This window comes from Phyllobates terribilis, unplaced genomic scaffold (genome assembly GCF_046119375.1).
Source record: "Phyllobates terribilis strain yellow unplaced genomic scaffold, ASM4611937v1 Scaffold_4__5_contigs__length_816908805, whole genome shotgun sequence".
Taxonomy (NCBI): domain Eukaryota; kingdom Metazoa; phylum Chordata; class Amphibia; order Anura; family Dendrobatidae; genus Phyllobates; species Phyllobates terribilis.
Window position 1 is genome coordinate 246,060,494 of NW_027362764.1, and position 14,381 is coordinate 246,074,874.

At 40.2% G+C, this 14,381-nt stretch overlaps 1 protein-coding gene across 1 annotated transcript in view; it reads right to left on the reverse strand.

Moving 5' to 3' along the window:
- The window catches only part of VOPP1 (VOPP1 WW domain binding protein), a 247,345-nt gene that overhangs the window by 25,857 nt on the left and 207,107 nt on the right, over positions 1-14,381 (reverse strand). The window contains exon 3 of the mRNA XM_073678196.1: positions 276-353. Coding sequence (XP_073534297.1) covers positions 276-353 — 78 coding nt within the window. The remainder of the gene's footprint in view (positions 1-275; positions 354-14,381) is intronic.

The following is a 14,381-nucleotide window of genomic DNA, read 5'->3' on the forward strand; positions in this document are numbered from 1 at the left end:
TTATCAACGTGATATCACCGCTGCAGATAATCTGGAAAACTTAGATGGACAGTCTATTGTGCACCATATTTAAGGGGCCCTGTAAAATGCTTCATTAATATGTGTTGGAAAATTGAACACTTGTTGAGTCACAAGAAAAGAGCACCCTACAATCAAATTGACCTTAGCAGAAAACCCCTTTAACATCTGCATATAGATTTTAGCATAATGTGACTACAATTACTGTGATGAATTGCCTTCAATGCTGATTCAAGGCGCTTTATATGGTAACCTACCAAAAATACCATAGCCGTTGGATGGAAAGTGCTCGTACACAACATCTTGATCCACAGCAGTCTTCGTATGCTCTGCATCTACAAAAAGGCAATATAATGTATTTTCAGCAATATACACATAGTGATTATTTTAGGTAATAAAAGCAAGTCCAAAAATTACTAGAAAGATCCTAAACTGAAAAGAAGAGAATGGAGAGAATTGTCATCTCTGTTCAAGACGAGGAGCGGAAAAGGAGCATCACACTGGAGTGATGAGATACGCCAACCAACCATTGAAAATCTTCTTACAAAGGTGATATGCTGTCAACATGGCATAATTATAGGTGTGGCAGAGGTAGCAGTGACACCTGGACCCCAGTGCATATGGCTACCTCAAAACCCTTGACACCAATATCATGAATGGCACAAGAATCCCTGTTACAGATTTTGCATTGGATTGCTGGAGCTTTACTTTGGTTTCAAGTTGGCCATAAATTTGCATTAAGATGTAGTAGTCTACCTCAATAGATGCAAGTATTACATATATCTATATACAGACCAATGGTCCTTTACTCAATTGTTTACTTAACTTTTTCAGGTATATTTTATATGAGCTTATCTATTCTCATAAATGTATTAACTTTATTGCATTAAGTGGGTATTTTAGTCTGTTATATTTGGGGGACTTTTCTTTAGGATTGGCTATTAATTTAATATCTTGGAAAATTCCATTATGCAATATCATCATCATCACATATCCAAATAGTCCAATTCATACAAGAATCGTATCCCAAAAATGACATGCTAAAATGACTACCCAAATACTTGATTCATTGCCGTCTGACTTCAGGAATGATCATGACTTCACAACATCAACATAATAAGGATGTACAGTGGTGGCCAAAAGTATTGGCACCCCTACAATTCTGTCAGATAATACTCAGTTTCTTCCTGAAAATGATTGCAATCACAAATTCTTTGGTATTATTATCTTCATTTAATTTGTCTTCAATGAAAAAAACACAAAAAGAATTGTCCTAAAGCCAAATTGGATATAATTCCACACCAAACCTAAAAAAGAGGGTGGACAAAAGTATTGGCACTGTTTGAAAAATCATGTGATGCTTCTCTAATTCGTGTAAGTAACAGCACCTGTAGCTTACCTGTGGCACCTAACAGGTGTTGGCAATAACTAAATCACACTTGCAGCCAGTTAACATGGATTAAAGTTGACTCAACCTCTGTCCTGTGTCCTTGTGTGTACCACATTGAGCATGGAGAAAAGAAAGAAGACCAAAGAACTGTCTGAGGACTTGAGAAACCAAATTGTGAGGAAGCATGAGCAATCTCAAGGCTAAAAGTCCATCTCCAAAGACCTGAATGTTACTGTGTCTTCCGTGCGCAGTGTCATCAAGAAGTTTAAAGCCCATGGCACTGTGGCTAACCTCCCTAGATGTGGACGGAAAAGAAAAATTGACGAGAGATTTCAACCCAAGATTGTGTGGATGGTGGATAAAGAACCTCGACTAACATCCAAACAAGTTCAAGCTGCCCTGCAGTCCGAGGGTACAACAGTGTCAACCCGTACTATCCGTCGGCGTCTGAATGAAAAGGGACTGTATGGTAGGATACCCAGGAAGACCCCACTTCTTACCCCGAGACATAAAAAAGCCAGGCTGGAGTTTGCCAAAAGCTACCTGAGAAAGCCTAAAATGTTTTGGAAGAATGTTCTCTGGTTAGATGAGACAAAAGTAGAGCTTTTTGGGAAAAAGCATCAACATAGAGTGTACAGGAAAAAAAAGAGGCATTCAAAGAAAAGAACACGGTCCCTACAGTCAAACATGGCGGAGGTTCCCTGATGTTTTGGGGTTGCTTTGCTGCCTCTGGCACTGGACTGCTTGACCGTGTGCATGGCATTATGAAGTCTGAAGACTACCAATAAATTTTGCAGCATAATGTAGGGCCCAGTGTGAGAAAGCTGGGTCTCCCTCAGAGGTCATGGGTCTTCCAGCAGGACAATGACCCAAAACACACTTCCAAAAGCACTATAAAATGGTTTGAGAGAAAGCACTGGAGACTTCTAAGGTGGCCAGCAATGAGTCCAGACCTGAATCCCATAGAAAACCTGTGGAGAGATCTCAAAATGGCAGTTTGGAGAAGGCACCCTTCAAATATCAGGGACCTGGAGCAGTTTGCCAAAGAAGAATGGTCTACAATTCTAGCAGAGCATTGTAAGAAACTCATTGATGGTTACCGGAAGCGGTTGTTCACAGTTATTTTGGCTAAAGATTGTGCAACCAAGTATTAGGCTGAGGGTGCCAATACTTTTGTCTGGCCCATTTTTGGAGTTTTGTGTGAAATGATCAATGATTTGATTTTTGCTTCATTCTCTTTGGTGTTTTTTCCTTGCAAGCAAATTAAATGAAGATAATAATACCAAAGAATTTGTGATTGGAATCATTTTCAGGAAGAAACTGAGTATTATCTGACAGAATTGCAGGGGTGCCAATACTTTTGGCCACCACTGTAATTGTTAGCATCATCATGTCCTTCAAAGGAGCCTCTCATCTAGCCAAATCAGGTCTCATACTTTGCACTGACGAGGGGCAATAACCCGAAACACAGTGTCTGCAAATTGAGATTTGGATTCTATCCTAAGTCATATTGCACGACTCGTTAAAGGGTCGAAAGTGACTTGTAGGATCACTGCTTCCAACAGGTGGCACTATAGAGTTCAAGTCCTCTTCCTGTCTGAAGAGGCAATTTGCATATTACATCTCCTTCAAAGAAATCCTGCTGCATATCTCATTTATTTGAGCGATTTATTCCTTATGACTCATGACATAAACAGGATGTTCTAGGACTCCTGGTATTATAGCAAAGCTGAAATTCTGGGAAGAACTTGACTGTAAGGACAAAGCTCTATAGAGCTTATAAACTCATTATGGCCAAACATTTTTCTCCTGGACAGCTGGTAAATTGTATAAACCACATTAATCATGTAACAAATCAATCAAAGGAAATGTTAAACTTCTGTATAATACCTTCAATAAAAATATACATCAGTTAAACAAAGCCTTAAATTCTAAGTTAGTAGTGAGGCTTATAAGGAATGGCATGTGCAACCAATACTAAAAAAATAAGCAAAACTCAAAAGAAAATAGAAAAATATGTAGCGGTCACCATAGATTTCAACCTTGTGCAACCAAAATCTAGACAAAATCCCTTTTCTGTTGTGTGAGAATTGGGTTTTGTTAAATATATTTCATAATTCAACGAATGAAAGAAGTCACCTAATTGAGACATAAATAAAAACTTATCCTATATTAAAATTTAGCCCAAATAGAGAGGGAAGGTAAATTGCACAGTTGTACATAGAATGCAGAAAATTTATGAGGATAGGCACGTGCAAACGTAAATGGCATAAAATATCATAGGCAAGACATACAAATATCAAACGCATGGCACTAGCCATGTATTTTATCTCACCCCCAGATGAAACATTTTGTGCGAAACGTGTTGGCTGCTGTGTGCTTCTTGGTGTGTGGCACTATTTGTTACAATACGTGAGCCATTACTCTTTCCTTATTCTATGTGTAATTGTACCTACTTCTTTACTTATGTATGTATCTAACTATCCTCACAAATCTACCTGCAATATATTTATAATATATTTTCAACCATGCAGGGTTTCCTGTGTTTTATTTCTCTTCACTACTTAAACTCTAATTTTTGTTTTTGTTAATTAAACATTTTTATTGAGGATTTTAAAATACAGTTTAAAAAAAAACATTTAAAGAACCACATATAGGAAATAATTCAAATATCAATAACATACCAAAAAATGAAATAGCACAGATTTATCACCATACTGAGCAAGTCCACAAGACATACCTTACATCAAACTATTTGAGTTTAAAAGCTACAATTTTTACCAATTAAAACTATAACAACTGTCAAAATACCCTTTTGTCTGTCTTATTCAAAATTATCATATATTTCAACCATACCTAGGAAATATAAGTCATATATTATAACATTAGTAAACTTCTACCCCAGTCCCATCCTCCAAATTAAATTAGACCCAACCAAAATCTCATTAGTTCTCTTGACACCAGACCCAGAGCTTCAATCCACAGGGCCCATATTTGTTCAAAGTTATGAATGGTTCCCCTTTTCCTATGTATGCCTTTTTCAAGGTTAATAAGCGAATTTACTTTAGCTTGAACTCTAATTTTAATATTGAATAATTTGTGTTATAACAATAGTAATTATTATTATTATTAGATGTTTTCGTTATTATTTTATTATGTCTTAATAAAGTGTATTTTATTTCAACGTTTGGCCTGGCATTTCCTTTGTTTTAGGGATATACTAATTCTTTTTATGACTCTTTCATAGTCAATGGGACTGTTGGAAATAACTGAGTACAGCGCTTGGCTTTTGCCGGTAACACCATTAAGAATTAATAGAGCGGACATTGGGCAGAGACTAATAGAATTGTATTTAACAGGGAGAAATGCAAGATTCTACATCGCTGCAAGAAAAACAAAAATTACATCTACAGAATAGGAGGAATAGAACTAAGCAATAGCATGTGTGAAAAAGACTTGGGTATACTAATAGATCACAGACTGCACATGAGTCAACAGTGTGATACAGCAGCAAAAAATACTAACACAGTTCAGGGAATTATTAAGAGGAGCATATAGTCTAGATCACGTGAATTCCTTCCCCCTCTACTCCTCCTTGGTCAAACCTCATCTGGAATACTGTGTCCAATTCTGGGCACCACATTTTAAAAAAGACAGAAAAACTGGAGCAACTTCAGATCTACTATGATGGTGAATGGAATGCAAACTATGTCCTACAAGGAACGGTTAAAGGAGTTGGGAATGTTTAGCTTGCAAAAAATAAGGCTAAGATGAGACTTACTAGCTGTCTACAAATATCTAAAGGGATGTCACAGTGTAGAGGGATCATCCTTATTCTCATTTACACATGGAAACACGAGAAGCAATGGAATGAAACTGAATGGGAGAAGATACATATTACATATTAGAAAAAAAAATTGAAAGTGAGGGTGATCAATGAGTGGAACAGGCGGCCACAAGAGGTGGTGAGTTCTCCTTCAATGGAAGTCTTCAAACAGAGGCTGGACAGACAACTGTCTGAGATGGTTTAGTGAATCCTGCATTGAGCAGGGGATTGGACACGATGTCCCTGGAAGTCCCTTCCAACTCTAACATTCTATGATTCTATGATTGAAAATGTGTACCAGCACTGAATTCAAGATGGGTCTGCAGAACCTAATTCTCAAGGTTTCAGAGCTTTCATGTTAGGATTGCTGGGAGTCCTAGTGATTTGCCAACCAGAAATTAGCAAGTTATGCTCTATCCGCTTTTTTATTTGGGGGAGTAGTGTTATGGGGTTGGGATGATAACTTTTTAAGGACTTTTTCAAGATATATGAATAACAGAAAAGGGCCAAACTGTTGTGGGGAGGTTAGTGATCAATAAGTGAAAAACTCTTTAAAGATTCATGCAGTTTTCCGTGTTTCTACAAATATTGGTGTTGTTAAGAACTCTTCTTGCCACCGGTTGTGAGTATATCTTCATCTTTACATTCATTTTTTCATTATTATATTTTTCAGAAGTTAAATATTTCACCAAGTAAGATTTAAAAGCCTCATCATACATTACAACCTGAGAACTATATTCACTGAAAGAGCAAAGCAGGAATCAGAACAAAGTGGCAGGGAAGCAAAAACATACTGTAACCAGTAAACTAAATGCTGCGCTGCAAACCAGCAAACAGCTTATTTTTAGGTTGCGAATCATGTTCATTTGAAGCTGATGATACACAGATGGGAGACAGGCAGATGGCAGAAGCAAATAGGAACTTACCTAATTATATGCTTGAAACAAAATCATAAGTGACAGTAAAGTAACATTTCTTTAATCCAACATCTACAGGATTTTTCACTGAATATGACCTTTTTTATGAAGTATACCATGAAAGTGTGATCACGTGGGGTCTGACCATTGACATGCCTCTTTTTAAGAACTAAACTATAATAGAGAGTAGTCAGATGTCATCAATCAAATTTTTGTGGACTGTAAAATGATCAACCCCTGATGACTTCATTATTACATGTATTATCTATCAACATGACAGAGGGTAGTATGAGGGTTCCAATGTCTCTTGGGTAACTGGAGTGGAAATGCAGAAGTTAGACATTGGGTCCATGCACTTCTAAGGGACTGAAGAAGAATCAGTCCCATTAAAGTGAACAAAATTGAGCATGTGTACTAATATTCCGTTAATAAATAGGACTTTGAGACTTCCGAATCACAAGAATAGTGGATTGCAGCATTCAAACCCAAATGATCATATATTTATTACCTATTCCGTGGATAGGGGATACATGAATTTAGTGGAAAAAAACTTTAAATAAAGAAAGTTTCAGTTTCTATCATTGGTTACAATTTTGAGAGTCTGAGTTTGGGACAATGGAATGAACGGAACAAAGCTGATCATTCACTAGTATAGTAATCTGTAAGAAAACTTACACCAATATTATTTTTATCATATACATTACTATCAGACAAAACCTAGGATAAAAACAAAATGAGCAAATACCCTTTAGTAAGTAAATTATTTAGTAATTGCAAATAACATAGGGCACTTAGTTTATACTATTTTGATCAAAAGAGCGTAAAAGCCATCCCACCGTGACAAGGTGTACTCAATCAGGATGGTCACTAACTCTTGTAGTCCCTTCGCTATGGGTCAGAAGACCACGGGCAGGTACAATACAGTTTTATCTCTGGGTTCCCGTCTATTTTGAGGTTTACTGACACATAGCAAGGTGAACTACAAGAGTTAGTGACCATCCTGATTGGGTACACCTTGTCGTGGTGGTATGGCTTTTATGCTCTTGATCAACAATGTCAACTAAGTATCCTATGCTATTCACATGTACTATTACTATTTATTTACTTACTTACTGGAGGTTATTTGCTCTTTTTGTTGTTATTCTAGGTTTTGTCTGTTAAATGGCCACAGTGTGAATGTGCACCTACACATTGCATTCATACCAGCATGTGTTCCAGTTCATTTCTTTGGTTTTACATTACTGTCATAGAAAGAGATTTTTCAGAACGTGCTTATTCAGAAAACAATAATCAGACCATTTGATTTGGGAAGCTCAGAAATTTGCTCTGGTGGATTCTAGCCTTCTATGTTTCATATGGCTATCCATTGGTCTGAATGGTCACCATGTGATACTACATTTTCCTTTGGAATCAGCAAGAACAAAGCTTTTTCCTATCAGTTGTATACTGAGAGCCTCGGCAGGTGGACTGACTGCCCTGATGGAATTGGATTACCTATGATAAAAAAACCTAGAGAAGCTTCTTAAAAAACCTACAGCACTTATTGTAATATCACCTTATGATTAGGCGATCTTAATTTTTTTCCTACAATTGCATGCACATTGTCATATAAGGATCCTAGAGATTAACAATTTCTTACAGTTAAATACAATTCAGATCCTTATACAACTATTGCAGGCAGACATGTTACTTTTTCTGCCATTTATTGCTGTGTGATTCCAAATATCATTATAAACCTTATGTCTGCCGTTACCTAGACAACCAGCCTCGCAGGCGTGAAACCGCCAATCTAAGGATTCAATTGCTTCTAGCAGTGAAATTGTTAAAAAAAGTTGGCTTTCTGTATAAGATTCGACATCAAAGCATTATGGATAATGATGTGTGACCTAGGAACTGAATACTTAGTTATCCCTGCAATATGTTTCTTATTTGGCGGATTGGAAAAAAAAGGACTTGAAAAAGAAAAAAAGTATAAAGCAAATCTTAACACTTCTCCTATTAAGATGGACTGCCTTCTTTCAGTGGAAACCACAATGTAACTGAGTCCCTATATAAACTTTGTAACCTTGTTCCATCTATTGGAAAATGTGTCTTCCTTATAAAAAGATTTTTCCGATTTTCAGAGTGCAATAATAAGATGAACTTGTGTACTCATGTTACGAAGGAAACTATTTTTCCTGTACAAGTCAAAATATAATTGTTAAAAAATTGCTGTTTGTAATGCAGAATTGACCTAAACCATTTTTGCAGTGGAATGTTATCCTGCTGATAGGGTCCACTGCTATTAGGGAATACATTTGCCATATCAGGATGTACTTGATTTGCAACACTGTTTAGGTAGGTAGTACAAAAGTAATGTCTACATGAGTGCCATGGCCTTAGGTCTTCCAGCAGAAAATTGCCTTGTAAATCACATGTCCTCCATCGGCTTGCCATCTCCTCTGCAGTTAAATGAGCTTTCTGGGACTTAGATATTGTTGATCTATCCCGAAAATGGGTAATCAACAACTGATTGGTCCAAGACCCAGCACCCACACCGATCAGCTGTTTGCAACTCCTGCTCTGGCTGGATATACACCGTGTGCAGTCAGAATATTAAGAAGAGTGACATGCCTGACATTCCAGGGTAAGGAGACTTATACTGAAGAAACCAAAAAGGTATCCAGCTCCAGGATCCGAGGAAACAGGAAACAGGAAAATTTTAAAATAGCAACTTTATTAGAAAAAATTCATAAAAATTACTCCATCCAAAAATGAAAGAATGAATAAATGAAACTTTGAAAAAGATCACCTCTGAGTTGATCGAAACGCGTTGCTGAAAATGTCCTAGTAACAGCTAATCAATTGCACCTGTACCTCAGTTTCATTTTTGGATGGAGTAATTTTTCTGATTTTTTTCTAATAAAGTTGCAATTTTAAAATTTTCCTGTTTCCTTGGATCCTGGAGCTGGATACCTTTTTGCCTTCTTCAGTATTGTTGGCGTCTGGTTAGGACGAATTTCCATGCTCCACTCTTCGGATTGCTCAAGTGAGCTGCCTGAAACTTTTTATATTCTAAGGAGACTTATAGGCCATGCATGCTTCTCTGGAAAATTCAATATGCAGATTGTCTCTTCAGAGAGGAAGATGATTTGAACTCTAGTACCACCAATCAGAAGCAGCAATCTAAAAGTTAATTTAGATTCTTTAATGAGCCTTGCCACATTACTTTGGATAAAAGCCAAAGCAGAATCTCAATTTTAAGATAAGGTTTCTTGGTATGTTGCCCTTGCTCAGTGTGTCACGCTCGCAGCCCTGCCCTTGGAAGATGGTGGGGGGTACTCGGGACCGGGTCAGATGTTTGGGGGATGCAGTCGTGGACCGGACCCGTCCCGTGCCCAGGGCCGTCACATTAAAAAGGATGTAAGGGCATTCAGGCTTGAGTGGTATTATAGACTACGCCACCTGCGGTGTCTGGTGATGAGCCACCAGCGCTGCTAGCAGTCCTCTGAGGCCGGGTGTTGTGGCAGCTTTCGATGGTATAACTCCCCACAGGCGGAGCTGTGCCTCAGGGCAGATGGGACAGGAGGATGGGGAGAGTAGTCCTGGGTCACTCAGGTGCAGTGTGGTACAGTGTGTAATAAAGAGTCCGGAGGCCATAGGGATAGTCTTCCAGGGTTTTTACTCACAGTTCTTTTAGCTCAGCCGCAAGGCTTCTCCCTGCTCCTCACGGATCACTGCAGCCACCAGGGAAGAGGGCTCAGCACACCCAGGTGCTTCAGGTGCCTGGATCAGGACCCTCAGAGTGCTCCTAACTGTCCCCTTTGAACCTCTCCTGTCCGTGTGCGTACAAAGACTGGGTCTCCCTCTGGGCTATGCACAGATATAGGGTAAGGTGGCAATTCCGTTCCGCCTGTCACCCGACGGGATCCACTATAGCCTACCGGGCTTCTCTGACAGAGACGTGAAGTGGCAAAGTCAGATGTCGGGGGCCGGTACGCAGGAGTCCCTCTGGCTGGGCCAGAATGGAGAGTACAGGTGGCGTACGCCGCTCCGTCCGTGCTCCCTGGGATCCTTTTGCTATGGAGCTCTACTCCTGAACTCCGGGCCTTTTTGGTGTTGGTCCCTGACCAGGTGGAGACATAGGTTAACTCCAACCTGCCCCTCGCCCCAAGGCCAGGGCACGAGGGCCGGGTCCCCATCCACTGCAGGTCCACACAGGATCCACGTTCAGTGTTGAAGTTCGCAATCCAAGGACCTTCAGCCCAAAATTGCTGAGTATTAAGTATGAAATTATGTGTGCAAACTAAAAGTGTGTTCTACACCCTCCACCCACTACATGGTTCCCCTAACTTTTGGTTCCCCCACTCGTGATCCTGCTGAGGCAGCACTATGGTGCATACTTGCCTTCCATAGGTCAGGAGTATGTAGTGTTGAATGTAGATTCAGGGTCCTGATTAGTACACCTTCCTTACCTGGGTGAGGAGACACTACACCTGCTGACAGGCTGCAGTATCCCCCCTTGTGGCGACCAAACCCTCAGGGGCGCCACAAGTGCACATCATGAGATCTGATTTGGCTGTATGAGAGGCCTCTGACTGTGATATAGTAACATAGTAACATAGTTTTTAAGGTTGAAGGAAGACTAAGTCCATCTAGTTCAACCCATAGGCGGAAAGGTTTCTCCTTATGCAGAATGACGTGCCTAACATGCTAGGGTTGAGAGGCTTATAGGCTGTGCAATGCTCCTCTGGGAAATTCAATATGCAAAATGTCTGTCCCGTAGATCCCAGTCAGAAGCCTCTCATACAGTCAAATCAAATCCTATACTTTGCACTGAGGAGGAGCAAACACCCTGAAACCCTTTCTGCAAATAGAGATTCTGGTTTGGCTTTTGTCCTAAGTCATGTGGCAAGACTCGTTAAATGGGCGATATTGACTTTTAGGATTGCTACTTCCAATAGGTGGCACTAGAGTTCAAGTCCTCCTGCTCACTGAAGAGACAATTTGCAGAGACAGAAAAGCACAGCTTCATACATTGTGTAATGGCTGATCTCAGGTACTACAGCTCAACTCCCATTACCTTAAAGAGGGCCTTTAACTGGCTTTTTTATTTAAACTGAGTAGCTTCTCCGATTGCTCCACAGAGTCTGGAACACTTTTTTCTTTTTCTTCTCTGCCCCTCTGTTCCGAAGTAGAGATGCAAATATTCCCTTCATCAAACTGGGAATATACAATCATCCCGTGGTTTGATCATCCTGCATCAGAGGAGAAAAACCAAATGCCCAGAAACCTCTGTAAACCTTTATAAGTGGAGGAAGGGAGGGACTTTGGAATGGGGCAACACAGAAGATAAATTGAAACTGTTCCAGGATCAGTGGAGCTGCACCAACTGAAGGAGGTACTCAATTTAAATGAAGAAAAAAATCCATTCAATTGTCCTCTTTAAATAGGAGTCCTGAAAATCAATTTAAGCAGAGCACACACACCTAGATGCAATGCACTGAGCTTCATTTGTCAAAATGTCCTAAAAGAAAAACTCTATTGCTAAGAGAAACCACATTTTTCTATCCTATATCTATTTATTTCTATATATGTGTGCACATGCATGGACATTAGCATCTGCATAGTTCTACAATTGCTTGGTTGTGTAACATCAAGGGCCATAAATAACGCATTACACTTTAGTCCCACTACTGCAAAGCTATGTCCAGATATGCTCCACATCCCACAGAACTACATGTCCCTAGAACACTAGTGCTGGCACACTGAAGTGTGCTACTATAAAATAATCATTAGGATTCACGCATATGGCAAAGAAATGAATGGAAAACAAGTCGGTGGGAAGGTGCAATGAACTGCTTGATCACGCCCCCCGGTGCGCGCGCAGAATGAAAAGTGATTTCTGATAAACATGGCAACGGATTTAGACACTAAGGTTTTCCACACCAATCTTGAAGAACAAAGACTGGAACTCATTTCTTTCGTAATTTATTCCAATTTTGTGCCATAAATTGTAATAAATTTGCCATTATCACGCCTTCTTGGCAAAGCTCCTGTCACTTTTCAAAAAGTTAGCAGAATTGGCAGGGACTATCATAAAAACCACAAAAGTCACAATTTTTTTACATTTTAAACAGTTTTCAGGCAAAATTTTGTTTGATGGATTGGGACCCAAATGCATAATTTTTCATACTTTCATACTTTATAAGGTTGAAGGTAAACATGAGATCATCAAGTTCAACTTATAATCTACTTATATATAGAAAGGCAAAAACTCCATGAGGCAGAAACTAATAGCTCCATATTAGAGGAAAGATTACTTCCTGACTCTACATGCTGCAATCAGACTAGTTCCCTCGATCAACGTCCAATTACATAATCTAATGCCCATAACCTGTATATTATATTCTTCAAGAAACGCATCTAGTCCCTCCTTGAACTTTTATTGTGAATACACCATTACAACATCATGTGGCAGAGAGTTCCATAGTCTCACTGCTCTTACAGCAAAGAATCACTATCTATGATTATGATCAGTGATGAACGAGCATGCTCGCTACTGCTCGGTGCTTGCCCAAGCATCTCACTGCTCGAGATGCTCGGCGCTCACAGAGTATTTCCGGGGTTGCTCGGAGAGAGCTCGGGTCTCCTCTCTGCCTGTTTGACGCTCTTACAGAGCCAATCAACAAGCAGAGATTGTCTGCCATACACTGTATTGGCACAGCCATGTTGGTGGTGGCATTACAGTGATTGGCTGGCCGCACAGCGTCATCAGGTCTATATCAGACCTGGTGCCGCCGTGCTCATCACAGTCTACTCCGCAATCAGGCAGAGTAGGGGGAGGTTCTGCTGCGTCAGGGAGAGATTCGGTTGTTTATTAGTTACTGTAGGTATTCTACAAATTCTCTACACATATCCATCTCAACTAACAGTCCTTCTGAGGACTAATCCAGCTGCAGAGATATCAGGCAGGCAGTGTATATAGCAGACTACCGTGCATATAGCAAGAGGGTCCATTCCAGTTCTGTCTGCTGGTGCTTTTACAGATATTTGTAGAAATAGCCCCAGGTATCATGGGCCAGGAATAATTTTTTTATCTTAATCCTGATTATTTGCTTAAAAAGCAATCCAGAGAACACAGTTTTTCTGCGCCATTTGCTTGTTAGCACTGCAGAATACAGCCAGGTCCTTTCCATAATACAGCGCTAAAAATCCAGCTATTTAAAACTGTGGTTTGTCCGTCACACAGATCACATATAATTGTGCTGAAAATTCAGCCATTTCTGGCCTCCATTAAAAAATTTTTTCAGTGTGTCAGCGAAATTATTGACAGAAGGTCGCTGTTAAAAATAGTTACCTACAGGCCAGCTATGTAAAACTGTGGTTTGTTCGTCACATGGATCACATATAATTGCGCTGAAAATATTGCCATTTCTGGCCTCCACTGAAATTTTGTTGCAGTGTGTCAGCGAATTTATTGACATGAGGTCGGCGCTGTTAAAAATAGTTACCTACAGGCCAGCTATTTAAAACTGTGGCTTGTCCGTCACACGGATCACATATAAGTTCGCTACAAATTCAGCCATTTGTAGTGAGCATGGAAGATATTGTCCTCCATTTAAAATGGGACAGGGAACTGGACGTGATGGTGATGGTGCATGCAGAGGCCGAGGCCGTGGGCAAGCTGAAATTGTGCGACAACAAACACCCACATCTTCTCGCTCGACCTTCCTGTCCCAATTAATAGGGGACTTCAGAACACCACTATTGAACACAGAGCAGTGTGAAAAGGTTATTGGTTGGATAGCAGATAATGCTTCCAGTCACTTAGCCGCCACCACCACCACCACCCTGTCTTCCAAACGGTCAAGTATCAGTAGCTGTGAGTCTGGACTGCATATTCCTCACCCTGATACTCCTTCCTCCCACCCTGTCGAGTGCCCAGAGACAACTGATCCCACACTGGGACACTCCGAAGAGCTGTTCACTTTTCCATTTATAGATTCGGGCCTCTTACCTGGTCCACTTGAAGCGGGGCAAGAGGAGATTGCATGTAGCGATGCCCAAATATTTGAGCAGTCACAGTCATACGAAGGCGAAGGAGGGAAAGTGTCACAAGAGGTGGACGATGATGAGACACAATTGCCAGAAAGTCAGGAGGAGGATCAGGGTGCGGAAGCGGAAGACGAGGTGGTGGATGATATAGTAACTAACCCAACCTGGCAGGAGGACATGCAGAGCGAGGACA